The sequence below is a fragment of the Aulostomus chinensis genome, chromosome 18 (genome assembly GCF_037954235.1).
Source record: "Aulostomus chinensis isolate RoL2024-O1b breed Wild chromosome 18, RoL_Achi_v1.0, whole genome shotgun sequence".
Classification (NCBI taxonomy): domain Eukaryota; kingdom Metazoa; phylum Chordata; class Actinopteri; order Syngnathiformes; family Aulostomidae; genus Aulostomus; species Aulostomus chinensis.
The window spans coordinates 16,612,947-16,636,860 of record NC_141337.1 but is presented as its reverse complement, the minus strand read 5'-3'; the positions used below and the strand labels follow the sequence as shown (position 1 = coordinate 16,636,860).

The 23,914-nt window shown below is 43.2% G+C and overlaps 2 protein-coding genes across 4 annotated transcripts; both read right to left on the bottom strand.

The window, feature by feature from the left end:
* Positions 1 to 283: 283 nt before the first annotated feature.
* Positions 284 to 11,561, bottom strand: sp100.1 (SP110 nuclear body protein, tandem duplicate 1). Of its 3 annotated transcripts, none has more exons than XR_015110144.1 (16): positions 11,195 to 11,561; positions 9,295 to 9,469; positions 8,948 to 9,154; positions 8,724 to 8,840; positions 7,612 to 7,745; positions 7,459 to 7,503; positions 7,304 to 7,343; positions 7,001 to 7,078; positions 5,937 to 6,056; positions 5,730 to 5,869; positions 4,598 to 4,666; positions 4,240 to 4,373; positions 2,648 to 2,765; positions 2,452 to 2,526; positions 1,462 to 1,642; positions 284 to 1,353 (listed from the first exon to the last, which is right to left on the bottom strand). XR_015110144.1 is itself a non-coding variant. In XM_086185602.1 (16 exons), the coding sequence occupies exons 1-16, from the start codon at positions 11,336 to 11,338 to the stop codon at positions 1,255 to 1,257; spliced, it is 1,836 nt and encodes a 611-aa protein (XP_086041728.1). In that variant the 5' UTR covers positions 11,339 to 11,561; the 3' UTR covers positions 284 to 1,254. The 3 variants fall into 3 exon arrangements, 2 of the variants coding, with proteins under 2 accessions (XP_086041728.1, XP_086041729.1); XM_086185602.1 differs by having other exon boundaries at positions 1,462 to 1,602; XM_086185603.1 differs by lacking the exon at positions 7,001 to 7,078 and having other exon boundaries at positions 1,462 to 1,602.
* A 1,229-nt stretch (positions 11,562 to 12,790) lies between these two features.
* Positions 12,791 to 23,281, bottom strand: fam20cl (family with sequence similarity 20 member C, like). Its single transcript, XM_086184199.1, has 11 exons — positions 23,190 to 23,281; positions 20,793 to 21,290; positions 19,911 to 20,089; positions 17,272 to 17,350; positions 17,092 to 17,184; positions 15,279 to 15,394; positions 14,997 to 15,177; positions 13,785 to 13,894; positions 13,454 to 13,535; positions 13,223 to 13,282; positions 12,791 to 13,076 (listed from the first exon to the last, which is right to left on the bottom strand). Exons 2-11 carry the CDS (start codon positions 21,287 to 21,289, stop codon positions 12,824 to 12,826), a joined length of 1,650 nt encoding a protein of 549 aa, XP_086040325.1. The 5' UTR covers position 21,290; positions 23,190 to 23,281; the 3' UTR covers positions 12,791 to 12,823.
* Positions 23,282 to 23,914: the final 633 nt, after the last annotated feature.

Below are 23,914 nucleotides of genomic sequence, written 5' to 3'. Positions count from 1 at the left end.
TTTGTGATACCTGAACAGTTAAATACCAACAAAATTACAGTTTAAATGCCAAATGCAGGCCATGAAGTGGACTTAGCGTTCTGTTTTTTTCTCCTGCTCGTCTGTAAAACTGAAATATTTCAGAGACGACATATTAGCTGTGGTCTCTCTTTTAGTAAACCAACCATCCATCTTGTGACGAGCAGTAGAACCTGGTGGAAAGCCTAAATGTGGCAGGAAAAACAACCAAAAAAATAAAGATAAACAAAAGGAGAAAGAAAAACTTGAGCCAATTTCTTTGGTAATAAAATCACTGAAGTAGACGTCTTTATTTTGTCCTTTTCCAGATAGTTTTGAAATGATATGCTTTCCTCATACTTAACATTGTTAAAACTGTAAAACCTCCACCAATAAAAATGGAACCTACCCAGTGTGACACACACACACACACACACACACACACACACACACACACACACACACATGGATTTGGGCTGTCCTCACAACACATTCTCAACAATCAATCCTCAGTTAACAGGGTTTATTTCTGCCACTTGGTGAATTTCAAAGTGAACAGTCAGATATCCGTTCAAAACATACTTAGTTACTCATCCATCATCCATTTTCTATACTGCTTATCCGTTAAGGGTAAGGGGGGGCGGGGGGCTTGGAGCCTGTCCCAGCTGACATTGGGAGAGAGGCGGGGTCACGCTGGACAGGTCACCAGTCCATCGCAGGGCCATCAGGAGCAATTAGGGATTCAGTGTCTTGCTCAAGGACACTTCAAAATGGGCACTGGGGGAAGAGAGGATTGAACCAGCGACCCTTCGGTTGCTAGACCGCCACTCTACCTCTGAGCCACGCCGCCTAATACTTTGTTACTACAGCAAAAATAATAAGAAAAAAAAAGAATAAAACAAGTGAACACGTAGCTGGTAAACACTTTTTTCCTTATACACAAGACCAGGGAAGTAATCTTGAGTGAACTTCCAGCAGGTACACACTCATGTCTGTACAGTAGAGTGAATCAAGGGATCCATGGTGCGTACCTGGCTGCATCGACTCAACATGCAGTGCAACGTGCTTTAATGCAAAAAAAGCATTAAAAAAATATATTAAACTTAAGAAAATATACTGGATCACTTGTAACAGGTATCTTTGTATTAATACTTAAATGCATAAGTTGCAAGACAAGTCCTTAAGTAATACAAGGCCCTCGGCTCCCACCATTTCATTTTCAGCAATTATGAGAATTGCCGGAAAACAGAATTTTGTTCATAAGTTGACGTCTTCTGGGATGTTGAACACGTTCCTCATTTCTGTGTCGAATAACGTCTTTAATCTGTTGCCCTTGGCGAGGAATTCTGCATTTTCCTGCAAAACAAACATACCAGCCTTCAATGGTCTGATGACAAATTCACAGTTATGTTGTTGGTGGAAAATGTAAGACTGATCAACCCTGCAGGAAAGATTGTGTCTTACTTCATTATACGAAGCGCAGTTGGTGAAAATGAGCAGGATGTCAGAAATGAATTCCCCAACAGTCTGATAGACATTCTGGAGTTTTTCAGCTACGTTGCCCAGCCACATCGGAGTCTTGACCACAGTCGTGTAGTCTTTCAACTGGGAGCGTCAAGAAGAGATGAATGAAATTCTCACCAATCTGTCAGTGCATTCAAAATGAGATTCAAGAGGCATGCTTGATTATTTAAAGGTGCTATATGATGCATTTGGTCCCCCTTGTTTTTATTGTTGTTTTTTTGGTCGCGTGTAAATGCCTGTTAAGTTCCAAAACTGAAACCTCTCTACTGAAAACGCTGCTCCAGACCTGCACGCATGCGTGTTTGTACCGTCCTCTGTTTACCATAGCAACTGCTGCTCTATCAAGATATTGTTAACATACTTCTTTAAGTCATAGGAAGCTCACTGGGAGCCACTCCCCATTTTACCACAGTCAATCAGTTACATATTCAGTTCAACCGCAGTCTGATCAGCTGGCCACTGAAAACTTTGTCCTTTGTTGTTGAGAAGCTTGCTCAAGGGCACCTACAGTAAGTGGTGGTACTGAAGGCAGGGCGGGTGCTGCTTCATTAATTTCCTCACCTTGAACCGGTGATCACAAGCTTTAACTTTTACGTTAGTCAACTCCCCCAAAATGTGAAAGAGGTAGACACGTGAGTATCGCAACCATTTTTTTTTGGATGGTTGGGTGAACCATGAAAATTCATCATCAGGGTGCTAAAAGGTTTCCAGTCAAAGCGGTGGGTGGGGCTTGCCCTGGCATGTAGCGCAGGAGGTGGGGCTAAAGGAGGATTAAGGGTGAAAACGGCAGCAGCCGTATGTGTGCTTCTGAGTATTCAAACGTGTGAAATAATGATAGCAGAAGAAGAACCAACGAATGATCTGGCAAAGATCTTTATGAGCAGATCGGTTCATTTGAGAGTAGCAGCAGCAGAGTGAGCGGCGGCTTACATAGAGGCTGGGGTCTGTAGCGAACTCTTGTTCTTCATCAACACTGTACAGATAGAGGAGGAGATACTGGCATTCCTGTTGACGGAGGAAAAGACAGGTGAGTGACAGCAGTTTGACAGTTATAGACAGACCACCACCACCTTCATCATCATCATCATCATCATCATCATGAGACGGGGAATCACATGGTGCTTACCAGCATGTGTCGGGATATCTGGTGGGAGAGGGTTTCTTCACTACCCAACTCATCCGAGTAACGCCACCGTTGAGTGGTAGCGAACACACAGAACGTACACAGCCACTCGTTATTGTCCCTGTTCGCGCGTGCGCACACACACACACACACACACACACACACATACACACACACACACACTCTGTCAGTTGTTCTGTTTATACACTCAAAGTGTTGTGCCTGCACGAAATGCCTTCACCACGGTGAGATGTTCTCTGCAGACATTGTTGATAAGAAGAAGAAGAACTTTGTCAGTGTGAAAATAACACCCAACAGTGTTTATGGTACAATGTTTATGGTATAAGATTAAAATTTGGTGCTGCAGGAACAAACGCTGTGGTGGACATGCACCTTTACATCCTGACACGTCCTTAGATAAGTAACACATGACCCCAGCCACTCTCCCTCTCGTCAGTCATCAATATGAGTGTGAAGTAATTCACTCAGGTACAGGAAGAGCCTTTTGTGTGTGGAATCTTGTTAATTAGGTAGTGACCAGGGTTTGATCCTTACATGAAGAAAATCAGATTTTTTTTTTCATATTAATGAAACAGTGTTTTTTAAAATAGCAAAGGAACAAAGGGAGATAGGCTGCACGGTGGTGCAGTGGTCAGCACTGTGGCCTCACAGCAAGAAGGTTCTGGGTTCGAGCCCCTGCTTGTGCACTGGATCTTTCTGTGTGAGTCTCCATGTTGTCCCTGTTCCTGTGTGGGTTCTCTCTGGTACTCCAGCTTCCTCCCACAGTCCAAAGACATCAAGAGGGGACGAGGCTGATTGATACTCTAAATTGACTCTAGGTGTGACTGTGAGTGTGAATGGTTGTCTGTCTCTATGTGTTGGTCCTGTGATGGACTGGTGACCTGTCCAGGTGAACCCTGCCTCTCACCTGAAGGCTGCTGGGATAGGCTCCACCCCCCCCCCCCCCCCCAGCGACCCTTAACAGGAATAAGTGGAAGAAAATGGATGGACATAGGGAGATTTTAGCAAGCAGACCAATTTAATTTATTTCATTTTAGTGAACCTGCTTGGATTCTGTTGATTTGACGGTTTTCCCTTGTTTCATGTGGTTATCATGTCATGTGTATGTAGCGTTAAGTGGGAACATTTTGTCCTTTTCTGGTCTTTCATATTGAAGGCTGACCAGATTCACTGTGCTGGTTGAGTGAGGGTTTTCTATCGGGCTCGGTCTGCTCAGCGCAGGTTGGCGCACCCTCCTTCAAAAACAGACCTGCTACGTGTTCTCCACGGACCCGAACACTGAGCCAATTTTGGGACGTACCTGAGAATGTGCCTTGGCACGGGGCAGGGAGACTGTAAGGTGATGCAGCCATGCCAGGTTGTTGTGTGAAAAACGAGAGGCTTCATTTTCTACTTGCACGTGTGCTCATAATTATTATTTTTTATTAAGCACGTGTTCATAAAAATGCACAGTCGAGTGCAGTACTGTTCCTCTTCCAGCAGCTTCTAATTCTAACAGAGAAAGACAGATGACAAACTAACGTGAAAATTTGGGTTTTGTGTCTCGGCTGAGCCAGATTCTTATCGAAACTCACCCTAAAATAGTGTCGTCAATGTGAGGCAGGTGACACATCTGGTGGAAAGCGCGGGGGCACTGATCACACACCACCAGCCTTTCTTCATCTGAACCTCCACACACATAACACTCGTCATCGTTTTTCTGATCCTCCTGCAGACACACACAGGAAATGAGAGCAAATGGATTTGTTGATTTGAGAGAAAAATGATCCGAATCCAAAGCAGACTTAACTTTGGCTCGTCATGCGACACATTTTCGTAAACGTGTAAATGTTTCGTCAATGTAAAATGCATCGGTGTTCTTTACGTTCTTCATGCAGGATAAATCGGAATGTTGAGTGAGGACTTTTTTTTTTAGCAGAGCGACAAACTTACCAGGTCTTTTTCATCCAGATGGCACTGTTTGCATTTACAAAGAAGAGAGTGGATCCTCAAACGATTGTCCTGAAATAGACAGTTGCAGATGTTTTTGCCAAACACGCAGGGGTCTTGGGATCTATTCAGCCATTTAATACCAACATTCCCAGTCAGACGTGACCAGTACCCCTGGTCATGGACAAGCCCTCAACCTCACTTTGGCTTGAGTTGACTTGCCTTATTTGACTAGTCTGCATCACCTGCGTGGTGGTTGTCGATCATTCCAAATAAAGCCGTTGATGTCCACTGAATAACAAACACCGTCATACGGCCGACTTCGGACGCTTATTAGGAGGGAAGGGATGTGGCACCGCCGCTATGACGGCTCCACCGTGTTTATTAGAAGTGACGCTTCTTGTGCACAGACCACAAGAGGTGATGGACACGCTGCTGGGCCCGTTTCCACAGCCTTCTCCTCCAGTAACAGGTGGGGCAGTGAGTGAAAGAGTCTGTTATTTAAGTTTCATTTCTAACGACAGAAACACTGTCCACCTAAACAAGAAGTTGGATTACATTTGTCTTGGACGTGGCTTTTTTGTTGAAGCTTGTTTCTGTTAAATGTGGGAAAGCTCTCCAGTCTACTTGAATTCATTTGACTGTTGCGTGAGCAGTGAGCTGATGCAGCACTGCGGCGTTCTATCGGATGGCAGAGATTTACAGTGGCATGCTTGCAACCATGCATCATACTCACAGGCTGCGGGGCCCACCTCTTCATCTACTGGCTGTGAGTGACTTAACTAGGCTACCTGACGCTGACAGAAGACGGCAGTAAAGGTAACGAGGGGCTGTTACAGAGCAGAAGACGTGCCGTCCGATAGGACGACCTGGCGAGAGGTTTGGGGTTTCTTACCTTCAGGCCATGGAAAACACTAGCTACTCTTCACATCAGGGTTTGAGGGGTTTCAATCTCCCATTTTTCACCTTTTCACTTTTTCACAAGGTTAAAGAAAATGCCCTCAAGCGAGAGTAAAAACTTTGAAAAAAGATTCTTCAGATTTCCATCAGCCTTTTCTGTCACGATACTTGAAACTCTGCATCACACGTTGATAGAAACCCAACATTTGTTTGACCTCATTCTGACCACTGTTACCTCAATGAGGACACTGAGCGGTTTGCCCTCCCACAGGATGTCCCTCCTCCAGGAGGGCTCTGTCTGTGATGACCCCTCCCTCACAAACTCCATTGGGCTCATCCAGCTGGTCTCAGTCCGAATACTCCTCCCACAATTCCCTGGTGGTGAAAACAAGATCAGATGAGATGATCTCTGAGGTAGGAGAAGAGCGTACGATATAGTTACCTGAAGCGAAGCGTTTCGTATGTAACTTCCCTGACAGTTCTCCACACGTCACTTCAAACACCAGCATGCTGTCAGTATTGGGGGGCTGCTCTGGCTGCTCTTCCTCCGCCTCCTCTTCATCTGCATTGTTTACATGTTGAGAATCTCATTATTACCATTGCTATATGATACCACACACACGTATGAGGTCACTTTCCTTTAACTTGAACTAGAGGTCTTCACGGGTTCCCTTGGACTCAAAGACCAAAGATCCGACCCAGGGGCCCGTATGGGTCAGATGCACAATTACAAGGATCAGTCGGACACAGGTTCTGATGCAGCTACATCTCGGTTCTGATTAACTTTAACTATTAACTTTAACTTTGTGTCTGAGTGGACAGGGAAAGACCTGGCTTAGATAAAAACAAGTGCTGACCATGATGAAGTGCTATGCTGCTGCTGTGTGTTCTTGTGTGTTTTGTGCTGTTGTTTTGTGTGTGTGTGTGTGTGTGTGTGTGTGTGTGTGTGTGTGTGTGTGTGTGTGTGTGTGTGTGTGTGTGTGTGTGTTTTCTGGGCATAAGGGGGGGATGAGAAAGCAGAGGTCAGTAATTTAGCAATGCTAATGTAAACAGTCAGGATTGGGAACCGTATTTCTATTTCAAAAGGTCAAATGATCCTTGTTGCGTCAGACAAACAACAGATTCTTAACACATCGGGTTTGCTTCTGTCACTGTGACTAAAAGATGACTTTTAAGATGAAACACGTTGGCAAGTGGCTTAGCCACGCTGTCTCCATCAGTAAGAGAGGAAGCACATAAACAGAAGCCAGGAAGGAGGAGGATGGATTATATGCCTCATGGTCAGAGACAGAAGGGGCGAACGTTACATCAGATATGAAACAAAGTTGAACAAGGTCCTACAGGGGTCCAGGAACTTCACTTTGCGCTTCTGCTGTCCGGGTTTTAGACAAAAATACTGGATGGGTCTTTTCTGCGTCCTGGTAGTATATAACAGGGCCTCTTCTGGTTCAGATATGAATTTTTGGACCCAAGGTAATCTCTTTACCACTTCGAATAGACCAGCACCTGTGAAACCTGGGGAAGTTTCTCTCTCAGTCGACGAACCATCGCCTCCCTGCTCATGTTCATCTTCCCTGTCAGACGCTACAAAAGAGGAGCACGTAAGTTTCACCTTTTGCTTCACAGATGTAACATCGTATTCTAATGGTTTAATCATTCATGTGAGGTATCAGGTGCTCAGGAAAGGTAGCAGGGAAATATCTCTGTGGTTTAAGGGTAGACCAGAGTCAAAAATACTGTATCTAATAATAAAAGAGGTCGTATTGCCGGTCCTGACTGGGGTTCAGGTTTTGCATGAAAACAACATACCAAAGATGAAATCATCAGATGGTAAAAGTGATTTCTTTGCCTACAAGGAGGAAAAAATAAGACTCAGATCAGAAATAGTAAAAACGATGCACAACTACATCAGAAATACTCAGTTGTTGTTGTTGTGTTTTTTTTTTGTTTGTTTTGTTTTTTACCTTCTTACGGCCTCCTTTGTAGCGAACAGTTTCCAGGTGTCCTTCCTGCAGTGAATTGCAAAATAAATAATTTTCACAATAAACTACTGTATGTTGTTTTTTTTTTTTCCCTGACATGTAAGTTCCAGATATAGAAATCGCTTTCCAACAAACCTTAATAAGTTTTCCCAGGGGAATGTCCAAACATCGGATGCTAAGCTTCCAGTTTTTGCTACTCTTCCTCCCTCCAAGAGCTTCAAACTCTGAGGGCGTCAACCACTGCTTGCCCACCAGAATGCAGGTCTTCCCTAAAACGGCAATGATCCAGGACAACCGAGAAGTCACATTTCTTTTCACATACAAATCTGAAAGATCTCGTGACGAGTGGACAGCTCTGATGCTGTTGCTGATGCTCTGACCTCTGCTCCGTACGCAAATAAACACCAAAATCACTTTGTGAAGGCCAAAGGTTGTTGTTAATCTGCAGCCGTTTGCATTTACTTCAAGTGACACAAGTTCTCAAATCACGCAGTGATCATAGTGGCCTTATCATGTTTCCAGCTCTTCCTGGGCAATCTTCAAAGCTGTCTAATATGACGCTGACACGTGCAGGAATGCTAACGCATGAATCCGCATGTATTCTACTGCCTGGTCACATCTGCATTCACATGATAACAGTGGATCAGCGCATGCACTAAGTGGTCAATCACCCCCAAAGTCCAGTCAGTCAGAGAGAGAGAGAGAGAGAGAGAGAGCGAGCGAGAGAGAGAGAGAGAGAGAGAGACTGGTTGTTATTCGCTCTTAAACAAGAAAGTGAGCAGCACAGCCAGCGATATTTTTCCTCTTCTTCATCAGTGGGACATTAAAAACAGAGGAGAGAGAAATCACAACGAGTTATGTTCCTAAATCAGTTCTCCAAAGAATGGCGTCAATGATCAGATCTCAGGACACATGGAGTGTGTGTCCACTTGGTAAGAAGGTTGATCACTTGTGATCAGATCAGATCTCAACAGATGTGTTCAGGGCCTCATGTGTTCACGTGTTGGGACATTCATTCAGTGGTGTGGATACAAACGCATCCTGGCATTCAAAGTGTGATTGGATCAAGCCTCACAGAGAAGAAGTAACAAAAAAAGAAGGCACAAATATCCACCACCTTTACTGAGTTGCAGAATATAAGCTATTTTTATTTTATTATGGCATCTTTTTTTTCCCTCTACTTGTAGCCGACGGTATGAATATAAATAAGAGCATATAAATTCAGACTCTCAGTCTGCCTGTCTGACCTCTTGACAGTTTGTCTCTGTTCAGCGTCCCTGTCTGGTCTCCACAGGTGACGGGCAGTTGGAACTTATAGATGGGCCAACTCCAACAGTCTCTCTTCTCTCCTTTCGATGGACTCGCTGGAAAACAACAACATTTTGACTGTTTGTTCCAAACTGAGGAACTGAGGTGTTGGGTACTATCTTGTGTATATTAATCACTGAAGCATTTGTGGGAGGTGACTTACAGAAGTGTATTTTCTTGGAAGTTTTCTTTTGGGCTGGAGAGTAATTAGAGGGTCCAGGTTGCTCTTCCTCCGCATTGCAGTGTTTTAGTTTCCTTTTCTTTTTTGCTGGTTTTTCTGGATTTTTCTCTTTCTCTTTATTCTCTGAAAGTGTCTTCGTTACATTTTCTTCCAACCTCTCGGGCAGCTGTGTGTCGAAGTGGAAGGACCCTGGGAGACGCATGAGAGACGGATGAGAGAATCTCCAGCTGATGCTTTGCTTCGCAGTGACTCAGGCAGAAAAAGCAGAGAAACACAGAAGATGAATAAAATGGTAGCAAGTACGACTGTCATCACTGGGACGTTCCTACCATTCATGAGACTGTCGCGGAGCAGTCGCAGACTGGGGTAATGGTTTATGATGGTCTCCTTGAACACACAGCTCCAGAACAGCTTGATGTGCTGTGGTTGCATCGTCTCGAACCAGTCTAGAGCTTCGTAAAGGCCTTTCTTCATGACCTCTTTACTCTTCATACGACTCAGTTTCTGCACGTGCATAGAAAGATGAGTAGGATATCTGATGTGAATGCAAATACTAATGGTATGAGACTGTGGGTTGGATGATTTCCCAAAGACATTATTTGTTGTTCTGTGGTATCGATCAACGATAAGTATAAGGGGATTTAAAGGTGCTGTAAGTGACACAAAGTAGGTGATTTAAAGGTGCTGTAAGTGACACAAAGTAGGTGATTTAAAGGTACTGTAAGTGACACAAAATACATTTAAATGTAGTTTAAATGAGTGTTAATTAGCTCTACATCCTAGCAGCCATGACTGATACAGTCTTCTGTCAGTAATGCTTGTCCTCCACTCTGCAGTACACGGAGAGGACATCATCTGGTATCCCATTCCCAATTTCAGCCAATCGGGAGAGAGGATTTAACAAATCTGTTTGCTGGAGAGTGGAGGGACTGGAGGCCCATGTTACTGACCAAACTCTTTATCACTGGTGGCTGTCTGAATGTAGAGCTATTCAGCACTTCTTTTAGCAGAACGTAAATCAGTAATGCACCTTTAAGTGCCACATTTTAATACTAACATGTACTGTCAATAAAAACATGGGCTTTCTTTCAGGAGAACTTCATCCATCCATCTACTTTCTACCTCTTATCCTGTTAAGGGTCGGAGGGTGGAGCCTAACCTAGCAGCCTTCGGGCGAGAGGCGGGGTTCACCCTGGACAGGTCACCAGTCCATCACAGGACCAACACATAGAGACAGACAACCATTCACACTCACAGTCACACCTACAGTCAATTTAGAGTATCAATCAGCCTCGTCCCCTCTTGATGTCTTTGGACTGTGGGAGGAAGCCGGAGTACCAGAGAGAACCCGGAAAAACCCGGAACCCGGTGTAAAAACTCACTTGTGCAATTTCACCATCATACAACGGCTGCAAGGATGACTCGAGATGTATGAGGGACATTTATGGCGTTGCATGCCTTTATTTACACTCTTGTTCTGCACCGTCTGTGGACATGATTACACTGTTGGTGCAGACATCCAGTGTTGTCGCAGGCTGCCAATCGACGTACCTGCATGCTAGTATTCACCTTATTTACTCATGGACATGAAAGCAGTGCAGCCTACTGTATAATGCACTTTTCAAAGTACTACTCAAATTCGTAAGGATACGTAGTATCTTTCGGTGTGTCATCAGTATAGGTCATTTTTAAAGTGTATTGTTTTTATGTATCGTATCGGCCCACTTTTGCTCAGTGTTTTCTTCTTTGCTCTTGATGTGTTTGTAATCAGACGATGAAGACACAGTGTGGTAAATACATGATTTGTGAGCATGTTTACCCCTTTTACAAAATGTGAATATCATAAACACCTTATATTTACGTCGACATCTGTAAATACCGTCTATTGGCTCAGTCGGTTGTGCATCCCTACTGTTTATGACTGCTGCATTTCACATTTACTAAATAAAATGTGGTGAGTTCTTAAAAATCAAACAGATCGTTTGAGATTGCATTCTATCGTTTTATTTCAGCTTCAAAACCCGATGAACTAAAATGGGCTTCACAGGAGCAAACTTTGAAGGCCAAGCAAATTATTGGCTTCAAGAGTATTAATTAGCTACTTTAGCTGCGCATAAATGGTTGGGCGGATGCTTTAATATGCAAAGCAGCGAGTAGCTCTCATCATAACTCAAGTGGGTCTCAAAGGCTTCACTATGAGGATGTGAGAGTGAAAAGAGGCGCCCTCACCTTGAATCTGTCCTCGGGGATCAGATTATGATCCCTGAGTTGGCGCATGAATGTGTGCGGGTTTTCCATACATGACATTTCAGTTTTATTACAGTGGAAGAAACGCAGCAGTTCTTCATTTTCCAGAAAATCCAACGGGTCCATCAGAGTTAAATCCAGAAGACAAAATCAGTACCAAAGGCGACTCCAGAGAAACCGCAACAGCTGCAGACTCCCTTCCTACGCTCTCTCACCCCGCAGTTGGTTACGTTCGCATTAACGTCAAGGCCTGACGGTGAAATGAACGGGATAACCTAAAAATTCCCGCTAAAAGAATCACTGAACATCCGCGTTGGTCGAAGGAGGAAGTGGAAAGTGCATAAAAACATCCACCCAGTGACGTTTGGAAAGTGATCGTTAACCTTCAGTCGCAATTCTCCTTTTTGCCAGCTGGGGGCGACATTGCTCAGAGCTGCCGGGGACCTCATCTTTAGCGGCAGCAGGTTAAATCTCTCATAGGCCTTCAATACTGATAATTGACTAATGAGGGGTGTGAGAAATGTATGAATACGTCAAAATGTGAATGCTAATTTGAGTAAGCATGTATATTCATTTAATTGCATTTTACACCATAAATTCTGTGAATAAACCATAAAACCCACAGAGGACAGAGATGGTTTATCAAATCAAAATAAAGATGAGTGGGGTTTATTCATGTTAAAATGGTGTCACTTCCTTCTGAGTCCTTCTGTTAAATCCAGTATTGGGTCATTAAGTACTCGTGCTCAGCACAAACAACGTAGTTCAGGGTTCATCCTCGACCAAGCCCGTCCCTTGACAAACACGTCAACCGGCTCACTCGATCACGTTTGTTTGAGCCCGCTGTGAAAGGCTGAGCTAGAAATAACCTCTCACAATTTTTTTTTATCAATTCCAGTTTAGATCATGCCAATGATCTTTTTTACCCGCATGAATAAATCCTACCTGAACTGTCTGAAATGTAAACACCTATTGCGAATGCAGCTGCTCTTAAACCAGAAGCCGTCAAAGATGTCATAATCCCCCAAATTTTATACTTCACGCGCTGGATACATTCTTGAGTTTGGGCCCATTGCTGACCCTTGAGGCCCTGCATTGTCAAGCACCTGATTAAATGACAAACCTCCTGAAACCCTTCATCACTAGTCAAGCTCTGAGGTCCTCTGATCAGTTATTGCTGTCAGTTCCTTGCACCCGTTTTACTACTTGTGGAGATTGAAACTTTCAAGTGATTACACGTGAAGTATGAAGCTCCCCGACTGCGTCATGTGACTGACAAAGCAACTGGAATCTCTGTTTTTTTAGACCGGCCTTTGGTTGGCCTACCTATTTTTTGGGGGGTTAATATTGTTATGTTTTTGTTTTTATTATATACTTCCTGGTTCATTGTTGTTCCATGTTGCCTTTGGCTGAGTGTTTTACAGGGTAGCAGCAGATGATCCAGGTGTGGACATTCAGCTGGATCATTGCACTCACTATCACTCCCAAAAACTTTGTGGGGTAACTTGTGATTAATGACACAACAATCTTTTTGATCCGAACATTAGAATCCAAAATGATCTCCAGGCATACGTGTGAAAAATGCACCATTTATTGTTTTTCTTTTTTTCATTAGTTTGGATCATATTTTCTATCATCTCCTTCCAAGTCGTTGTAAATCACATCATTGTGGTGCTCCTGGCAGGTCTGCACCACCTGCAGAATGGTTGCTAGGCGGCGGTCCAAAGCAGAAAGGTGTGGCTCTGAGAGGAGGGGCGCCACAGCAGCCAGAGGATCCTGGGCCAGTGACTCCCGCATGACATCGCTTAGACGGAAACCCAGGTGGGACAGGAGACGCAAGCGTAGGAGGGTGGAGCGACGGATCCTTCGATGATCCAGATACACACATAAACGGGCAGTACACAACTGAAGGTTGTCTACATCTTCATCAGTCTTAATGAACACACACTTTGTTTCTTGCACTTTTAAGTGTGTAAGTCAGTTTTTGTTTTGTTTTATTTTTTTCTTTACCTGCAACACTGTTGTAAGGGAGCGAGAATGGACAGCTCATCTCGAGAGTGACGTCCAAACCTGAAAACATTTCCAGCGACAGTTCCAATTGTCAGTGTTTGGGTGACGATGGGTTGTCATATCAGACTGGGTGCTGCATATTGGACGTTGCTGTATGCTAAGATCCAGCATGAATTTTTCACTGTAACATCATCTGAGCTGAAGTGAGTCAAGAGATGTTCATGCACTTACGCTCTTCCGTTATCCAGATGCAGCAGGAAAGTCTTGTTGCCGAATTTCTCAAATGTCTCATAGTGATGTCTGTCCATGTTGCCTTTGAATGAAAACACGTCTCCTTAGACCTACGGACAGTTAATGACAGTGCATTTGCTATTCACCATTAAAGCTGTTTCGGGAGTTGACGTGTGTCGTGTCGTGCTTCGATAGGTTACCTGGTTATTATGAACATTTAGAAGTAAAACATTCATATCTCATCTTATTTACTGATTTTTGTCACTAAAATATATATTCACCCTTAACTTAAGTCATTTAATTTGAACTGAATTTAAATTTCAAAACTGACTCATGAGGAAGTCCAGGATGGCCATGTCTATGAGGTCCACCAGTCTGGTACCCTGGTTGTACGGTGGCGTCTGTTTCACTGTGTCACAGTAGGCCAGGTCCTTCTCCCACCTGGAAGACAGCAGGGCACTGATACGTGTGTGGGGAATTCTGCTTATCTCTAGTTAAAATACTCGGTGTCAATGCGTGGCTTTATCTTTTGTGTCTACATTTTTCCACCAAGACTGTGATCGTCTTTGGTATTAAATTTGAGATTTAGAAGACTTTTTATTCACTCTAAGCTAGTAAAGCTTTTCCTGTTAGGTACTGCTAATGTTAATCACTGGTGAAGATTAAAGTTTAGCCTTCATTTAGCTAGCGTGCAGATACACGCTGAGGGAAACCTCATTCACACTGATGAAAGAAAATCCAAGCAACCCAAGATGTGTCACGACCAACAATACAAGGTGGACGCGATGGACCTATCAGTTGGTTTGCCAAACCAATCAATTGATCAGTCAGTTCTTATTCATAAAGCACTCTTTTTTTTAAATAGATCATCAAACTCTGACACTTCAAAAAAATGGAACTCAACACCAGGAACACTGGTAGTGCCAGAGTTCCCTCAGAACTGTACCAAGACCGCCTCTTAAAAAGGGTCTCGTTCTGTTTCTTTGGTCTGCTTTTGTAGCCACCTGACTTAAGAACAATGGCTGTGCTTGGTTCCAAACAAACTGCACCGAGACACAAAATGGCCCAAACCGAAGTAGGCATTAAACCATTCTGTGTCTGTGTGATTTGGTCCAACTCAGAGAGAGAGACACGAGCAAATAGTTTGCTCAAAATAAAATGACGTGACAAGTTGGTGCCGAGAAAATAACAGCACGATAATAACATGGTGTCCTGCGTGCGGCTGCTGTTGTGATAGTGATGGTGACACCTGAGCTGAGGGAGTGTTGTCAGCTGTTAATGGACCTCAGACTTTATCGCGCTTTGATTTTTGTTTAGTTCACCTTCGCTTTGTTGAGTTGTCGAACCAAGAACCACCACACAGCATCAGGTTTCATTTCATTTCCAGATCACATATCAGCTTGATTCAGTAACTGTTTTTGTTTTACTGCTCTGAAATAAAAGAGGAGATCTCACACTATTTGTACACATGCTAATAAATATATATATAAATAAACTGTAGCAGTAACAGAAAGAACCAGGGACAGACAGCCTCATTACTGACAGTGCCCTCTTGGTGCGGCTGTAGGACCGTCTCCATGGTGACCGCCAAGACCTGCGAGGAGCGAGGGTGAGGTCGGGTAACATGGCAGCCAAGGATACCTCCAGTGCATGAGGTTGACCACACACTGGGTGCTCTGTTGAACAGTAGTACTCACACTGGCCATAGAAGCACACATTCCCCACTAGAGGGAGCCAGAGAAACAGCTCAGTTACTGTAGCAGTGGCAGCGTGCATGAACAACATGAACGTTCGGTGCAGTGGGTTTGCGATGGTGAACACTGACCAGGGGAGGTGAAGAATGTCCGGGAGACCCTGTGGTCTGTGGTGATCTCTCTGATCTCTGTGGTGACGTTAAGGAGTCGACCGACCACTGGAGGGATCCTGTTGAAGCCCAACAACCTGAGACAGAGGGGAGGGAGCCTTAGCCAAAGAAAAATGCGAGAAACATGGCAGTAAAGACAGAGGGGCTTCTTATGACTAACATCTCTTTTTTAAAATAGATTTCTGGATGTCTCTAAGTCTGTAGAATACAAAGAAAATCCATTCAATGCCAACCAAAAGCTCTGCCATCTCCCACGTGTTTGCGCAGCTCCTTCTGTTTATTTTAGTTCTGGTGCTTATCTGAGTAGGAGGGGTAAAGGTTTTTGGTCTCACCCAGAGAGCATTTTTCATATCCCTTTGACATTTTTGCCTCGTGCCCTTACATTTTGGACGATCAACTGTGTTGATCACAGTGTCACAGCTAAGCTAAGAAGTTTTGCCACCTGATTCAAGGTACCCGACTGACTTTAGGAAAAAATAGAGAATCTGACCCACAAGCAGTTATCAAGTACCTGCATGTCAAAAAAGCAACAACCTGTCAGCCAAGCAAGAGATGATAAGGAGAAGGAGTGTTGTGTGGACGTCATGCGTGATAGAGGCAACAAGCCATCCTTCACAGTCCTGTGAGGCGGTTATCTACTGTCCTCTTGCCAGTGATGGTGAGCAGCTCCCTGATCTAAGCGGCTCCCCAGGTGCTCATCTTGCTGAAGTGAGGATGCATCGGAAGAATATTTATTCTCGTGACAGTCTGTAAGTTTTAAACAGCAGTTCGTCGCTCTGGTTGCCAGCAGCGCCGGTGTTGACGTTCTCTGAGGTGTTTGGTGCAGGAGAACCGGTGAGCGTTATGCTTGTGAGCATGCATCATCATCGACACCTTCGCCCAACTCACACCAAGTCGGCACATGAACGGCTTCGATTCACACTGCAGTGGAGGCGGCATTAAGTGTAACCTCAGAGGAGGAATGTTGCCGGGCCAAAATTGACCCCCAATTTGCTGCACTCTGTCTGGAAAAAAAAAAAAAAAAAGACGGGCGAATTAGCGGCTTGGTCCGTGGTTTCAGACAGAGTGCAGCAAATTGGAGGTGGGCTCAGTGGCCAGTGTGAAAGCGCCAAATGAATCAGGTTGAAAAATGGAATGATGAAATATCTTCAATTGATCACCCAAAAACTCGAGGCAGAATTGTTCTAGGAATATAAGGACTCTTTCAAGGGTGGGGCTGGAAACTTCGGACACAACCCTTGTATGTTGGAAAACGCAGAGTTTTTTTGGATGGACTGTGGACAGTGTGCTAACAAAATCGAGCTAACAGGCTACATGTGAGCTAAATAACAGGTTTTCGCTATCAGTGCAGCTACCTTGGAGTTAAGAAATCAGCAAAATTAGCGCCCTGGGTTAATCACCATTCATTTCTCTGGCATTGTGGCTGCAACCACCATTCATTAAACAGACTTACAGACCCCAGCTTTACATGTTTGGAAACAAAGCATAAAGGAAAGAGAGAGAGAGAGAGAGAGAGAGAGAGAAAACTGGTATAGTTCCATGTTTTAGGGGACGCTTTAGTGGCGTGGTTTGTTTCATGGATATTTGTGTCTGATCATGTATGTATTTTAAGGGCTTTATTAATCTATTCATTCATCTTTTGACTTATATCCTTTTGAGAGAAGGAGAACAATAGCTTTCCAAATGAATGATTCCGCAGTCAGGCTAGCAACTTGATGGTTACTGAATGATCCTACAAGAACACCCACTGCCTGCTGAGTAGGTGCATCTATACCTGTCAAGGTGAAAGGCAGAAATCTCAGCATTGTGTCTTTCAAAGTCTGAGAAGTAGAAGAGGTTCACATCTGTCTCTGCGTCTCTGGATTGTCTGTACATCAAAAACACACAAAAGATCATTGAACTGGAGCAAACGCTGTGCGTTAGCTTGAATATTGGACGGTGTCAGTAGTCCTACTTCATGGGTTTGAGTAGAGCTTGTCCATAGTTTGGGAACGATATGAGCAGTTTGAGCTGGGTACCTCCAGTCTTCTGAACTGAAAGATAAAGAAATATGGGTGCTTCTGTGGTGCAGAGCATTTCACTGTTCTCTCTATATTGTGGCCTATTGTACAACCACCAAAAATGAACAAATGAATCATTCTGAACAAATCATTTAGCACCTGACATGTTGTTCATGTTGAATGCACCAACATGAATCAGACTTTTCTACTCTGTTCAAAGCTGTACACACACGCACGCACACAAGCGCACACACACGCGCACGCACACACAATGTTTCTGCATTCTCTACTGCATGGACAGTCAAACTAAACAATACTGGAGGAAGCTACACTGGAGGTGCAGCCCATCAGCCTGTCTTTTGAACCAGGACAGCAAAAACAATGACAAATCATTTTAGCCTCAAGTCCTGAATTACTGCATCTGCATCATCATATTGAGATCATGTAGTTTACTCACTTTCATGTAGAATTAGCATAAAAAAAATAGCAACAAATGCCTCTAGACCATTTAGTGTCTTACAGCAAGTTTCCTTTGTTTAATTAGCTTTATGGAAATATTTGATCCTTCTGGCTTGATTATAAAAGCTCCCACAATGTACTGTTTTTGTAAAATGTATGAAAGCTTTTGTCATGGTGAATATGTTTCTGTTGATATGATCTGTTTTGTATTCGTCAGGTCTCTGGAGCTCATAAACGAGAAAATCACGGTCTAATTATTTCTCTTCCAAAACGGAGCTTTTTTCCCCTCAGCTTTTCATAAAAAAAACAAGTACCATCCTATTTTGTCCTGGAGAATTCAAGGCTTCAGGAAAAAGAGGTTTGCATTCCAAATTTGGAGGAGAACTTCATAACTAAGTTATGAATCCTATAATATAATTTAAATCCTGAGCAATAACCTGTTTCCTCTCTTATATTAATTCATGATATGTGTATAACTTGAACGCTTCTATGTGCGGGGAGTGTTGAAATAGAAAGGAATCATTGGCAACAGCCTGTAGCTGAGATTAATGCTTCATCTGCACTGTATAATACAGATCTCGATACATTATTCAATTGATGGTGTGCTGAAGATGAGGACGGAGCATCTGAGTTGAACAAACATGAAATGCTAATGTGTACATGTTTATTTATGTGTTCACTGTGGGTGCATGAACTGTATGCACGTGGGTCATATGAGTGTGTGTGTGTGTGTGTGTGTGCGCGTGTGTGTTAAGATAACACTGGTTCCTTGGAGGATTATATTTATCACGCAAGCAAGCTCATGCAGATGAGAGTAGCTGAAGTTAGAATTTTGTTGTGACTTGTATTGTGCGCTCAGGAGCTGGTGCACAGCCTCATTTACCTCCAAGGAACTATTGTTTTTTTCTTCTTTTACTTTTCTTCTGGAAATCATCCAAAAAAAAAAACAACCCAAAAACGGTGCAATTCAGTAAAGCGTGATCTATAGTCCAAAGGCCCAGAGTTCATTTTGCTGACTAAAACTATACATTTAAAAAAATGTTCCTGGACTACACTCAAATGGCTGAAATGCGACTCAAACTAAAATGTATTTCAGCCCAAATCAGCTGCACCCAAAAAAAAACCTACAGACTCACCACAAAAACATTGAGCTTGGCTACAGTTGGGGTGCAGGAGACAGCTAGATTTTTCAAACCATTGTAGCAGGTATGAAATTATTCATGGTGAGGGTTAGGCCTGCACTGACATGCTAACATCAGGTGCACACTCATCCGCCCGTCTGATGTCTATCGTAGGGAGACGCAGCCTTCACAGGTGATGGTGGCAGCATGTATTGACGGTACGGCACGCAAAACTCTTTACTGTACTCGCAAACTACGACATGACACCAAAAGTAACCAAATGTAAAGAATGTACCACAAAAAATGAAACGTGCTCTGGACCTTCAAGTGTGAAACTTGACAAAAACAGGATTCGATGACTTTGTTTCTTGCAATGAGTGTAAACTGAAATCTATTTCTCAACACAGTGAGGTTGAAGGGTTTCTTGTGCCTGCAGGATCCGTTATCTTACTCGGGTATGAGTGTATGTGTTCTCAAATGCGCACTTTAAACATCAACTTTGGCACAGTGCATCATGACTTGCCTCTGGCTCTCTCCCAGACTAGCTTGTTTCTATAAAGGGATTGGAGCTAAAATGAGGAAGCAGCATGGTTGCAACTTTGTTTTGTGTTTAACCAAAAAGATGGTGATGAAACACACAGCACCCTACTGATTTACAGTGAGGTCAGTTTCTAAATTTAATCTTGTTGAAGTACTGAATTGGATCCGTCTGGCCTTAAACTCCGAGAGACCTTGATTGTATAAAACTGTGATAAATAGTGCTGTGTTTTCTCCTCAGGCTGCCTGTTATTGCAAAAGCCTTCACAGCATTCAAAGCACTGGTGATGTTTAGCACGTCAACGACTGAAAGAGAGAAATGCTTTGTGAGTGGCAGAGTGTGCATCATCTGTTCTCAGTAATGCGTTGTTCAGGAACAGGGAGATAATGAACCCGCTGGTTATCTTCAGCCTTTATGCAGCTTCTTCTAAAGTCTCTTTTGAATGTGTACCTATCAGCCCCTGTTTCTGACTCACCGGCACCTAGGATACGCTGCGTCGCCAAGTAGTGAGTCAGTTTGTTGAGGTTGGGGTCCTCCCTTCTATACAGCTCCCAGCGAGAGATGCCCAAGTGGAATCGTAGCCAGGGCGGGTGGGTCTCCACATCGCTGGTCCAGGTGACTTTGTCGTAGCCCTCCTCCTCACTGGCACTCTGCCTTCAGGAGGGAAAAAGACCTGAGTCAGAAGTGAGTCTCTGTGCGTTAATTATTATCAACGCTGTATCAAGAGATAGCAAGTAAAACAAAATACTACATGATAATGAATCATGATAGGAATATAGCAAGAGCTGTAATTACTCAAATGTAGTCATTTTTGGTCTTAATACGTTATATTGTTTACTATATGCTATCATATGCTATTTAATCTAAAACAATGCAGCCTATGCCCAGAGCTTTGCTAGCGTTAGGCCATAAACCAAAGTATTATCCACACTGAAATTCTGACTTGATGATAAGATGAAAAGTCAGAGGGTTATTATAATTCATCTTGAAGGTGCTTTGAAATGTCATAAAAAAAAATTCAGAATGTTTTTAATTCAGGAAATTAAAAAATCGAAAATGTCCTCCTGGAAGTAAAGTGAAAGGATCACTAAAATCATTTCAGTCTCTCTGTTGAGTTATTTCTGTGTGAAAGAACTGGACCAACAAATAGTGACCTTTCCTCAAGTAATACAACCACAGACGGGTTTGATTTGAATATTTTATTTTGTCAAACACTGACCTTTACTTCTGGTGCTCAGTTATTTACCAGCTCCACACCGTCCCTTAACAGAAACTAACCCAATATTCTGAGATCAATCCGTGCAGGTGACCTATCTAAACTAAGCTAAACTACTATTACGCCATGTGACCAACTCACCACTGACTGTCCCCGGTGATGCTGTCCTCCCTGGCCTCCTCCTCACTTCCTGGTTTCCTCTCCTCTGTAGTTTCCTTCACCCTCAGTAGCCAATCGTCTTCCAGCAGCTGGGGGCGTGGCAGGTTGTACAGTGGGTGCTTGAAAAGTGCTTCCAGCTTAGACTGGCCCTTAATGACTTCACTAATCAGTTCCTCCTCTCTCAATGAGTCTTTGTCTTTATAGTTAAACCCAGTAGCATTTAATTTGGGATGTTCGTCATGCTGGCGGCTTGCTGGCAGTTTCTTTGAAGAGGAGGAGAATGACTGATGGTGCTGGGTATCTGTTCTTGGAACAGAGGAAGAGGAGGAGGAGGAAGAAGAAGAGGAGGTGGGAAGGATGCAAGCTGTCTGGAGGACAGCGAGACAGAAACATGCCAGAATAAGATGGAGAGCAAGGGACAGACAGGCCAGACAAAGATAGACGGTGCGAGTGGATGGACGCAGGTTCTTTCTCACCATGCTGGAAGATAGAGAGAAAAATATTTCAACTCCAAACAGACTGTGGAGCGCTGCCATCCTCATCCCTGACCATGATGAAAGATGCTTCTCACTGGGTTTCACTGGACTCAACACAAAAAATACCAGATTAAAAACCAGTTGAACTTTGAAGTTAAATAAAAATAGTCCTAAAATCCTGTTTTTTAGGAGAGTTTGAAACATAGGACGGAAATATCGACAGAAAGCCAGTCAACACTAGAAAAACTGATAGACTGATTCCAGCACCTCAAATATCCTGGTTTAATTACTGTAACTGAACGTTTGTAATTTTTTGCAACTGGTTGCACAACAAGTCACATAGAAAGACACTGATACTATCTGGAATTTTAGAGGCGAAGTTATGAGTCATCTACAGCAGAATAACATTTCCCAAACTTTTCCTGTCCGGGACTGGAAAGAACTGAACCAGCCTCATGCTGTGTAGCCCTCCAACGAGAGATGCCAGCTCTACCTTTTGCTGTAATTAAGACAAAAAGGACGTACCAAAAAAAAAAAAAAATCAAGTTGGCCTTTGTAATGACATGAAAGTGTTCCGTGGAGTTTTTACTCTTTACTCAGCCTCATAATCCCGTTTATATTTCATCAAAAAACAACCGACACGGTGCACATCAGGTACACCACACGAGCTGCGCTAGCGTTCCCAGTGGCTCGGCTAAAACCACTCGTGTTAATGCCGGCTCCGCCAGACATGATACTGGAAGCTGCTGAATCACTCTGCTTCTCCCACTGCCAGACGTGAAGTGGTCCTTTCAACCATACATCGATTTTGCAGCAAGTTACGAATGGTGCAACTGTTGCTATGATTACGTGACAAGTCATGGTGTGTTTCAGATGTTAGCCAGAACTTGGGCATGTCCTCAGAAGACCCACCCAGAGCCCTACCTTGCCTCTGATTGGCTACTAAGTAATACCTTGTTTGGACATGTTTAGCGACATCCAAGGAGCAGGTCTTCGTGCGGTGGAATGAAAAACATGAATCCCTGGTTGTGTTTCGATGGAGGGTTTTGTGATGATAAATTAAACCAAAACAGATTGATTAGGTTACCCAATCCCAACCAACCGACGTGACATCATTGCATTCTTTGCGGTTTCTACCAAGTTTCACAATTTTACCGTACACACACACACCACATAAATCTTTGTGGATGGCATCATAATTTCTACTGAAAAGTCAAGCATGTTTGATCCAACACTTACAGACATCTCCACGAGATGAGGCAGATTTGTTCTTATTGGGAGGAGGCAAAAAAAGGTGGTTTCCACTTGTTTCCTGTTTTTGTGCGAAGCTAAGCTAACCGGTTGCTCCGTGAACACCTAAACGTATGTGCCGTGATCCTCCCACGCCGCAGAAAAACTGCCCCTCCAAAGATAATCACACTCATGCCTGCTTTAGCCTCTTCAACTCAAGCTGAATACAGACGTTACGTAGACATGGATGTATAATGAACAACTGATGATTGTCCTTGAAAAATGAACAGCGTCATATCACTCTGAAAACTGGCAAGCAACAACAGCAGCTTGTTTTTTGATGCAATGACCTTAATTTTATTTACTATACTTGGCTACATACAGCATTTAACATATTGTGAAACTGCTATAATTCTGATACAATCTGTCCTGTCACGCACATGCATGTGAGCAGACCCTGAGAGGAATAGACTGATTTATTCAGACTGTCAAGAAGACAGTGAGACAGGCTGCCGCACGGGTTCACACTGCATTAAGTAACAAACTGTCAGATAATCATTTACATCAAACGCTTAAAATAAGAGAGAAAAGCTCACTGAAGAAAATCAATAAATTATTGAGCAACTCGCTGCTCCACAATTCCCTGGACCAGCAGACTAGAAGAATTACTTACATCTCTTCCCTTTAAGAACTTTTTATTCCCTCCTCTTCCTCTGTTAATGAAATAGATGTCAGGGTTCAGTTGTATTTCTACAGGTTGCAGTCGCACGCTTGTTTGTTATCAGACACTTGCTGCAATTCAAACAGAAGAGGAGCAGCAGGTTGCAGTGACCTGGGTCTTTGTGACCTACGGTTAAGAGTGAGAGAAAAAACTGCCAAATGATCTCGCTCTTCATGGATCAACAGGCAATGACATGTATACATATATCTATATATCTATATCTATATATCTATATCTATATATATGTAAACGCCAGTCTTTTCCACATGTTGGAGTCCACCTTTAACTTCACGTAGTCCAAATTCTCGCCACGTTTCGCCTTTTGTCTCTTTTTGTCATGAAGACGTTTGAGGATACTGAGGATTTAAGGAAAGTCTTTTTTGATATTTTTGCTTTAACACTCTTTGAAAATATAGTCAGTGTTATGAGCAGTTTGTTGGAATTAGATACTGGCAGCATACTAAGGTGCATGCGGAGTGATGAATTAATATTCCAAGAAAGCCAAGATAAAACATGAGATATTCATCCCCTAAACTCAGTCTCTATTTGTCTTTCTTTGAACCTGACTCCCTAGTTTTTTCCGTCCCTTTTTTTTTTTTTTACACGAGAAAGCAATTCAATGTACTGCTAAAATTTTCTACTTTCAGAATTCTATTTTTTATCCTTCGAGGGCTGAA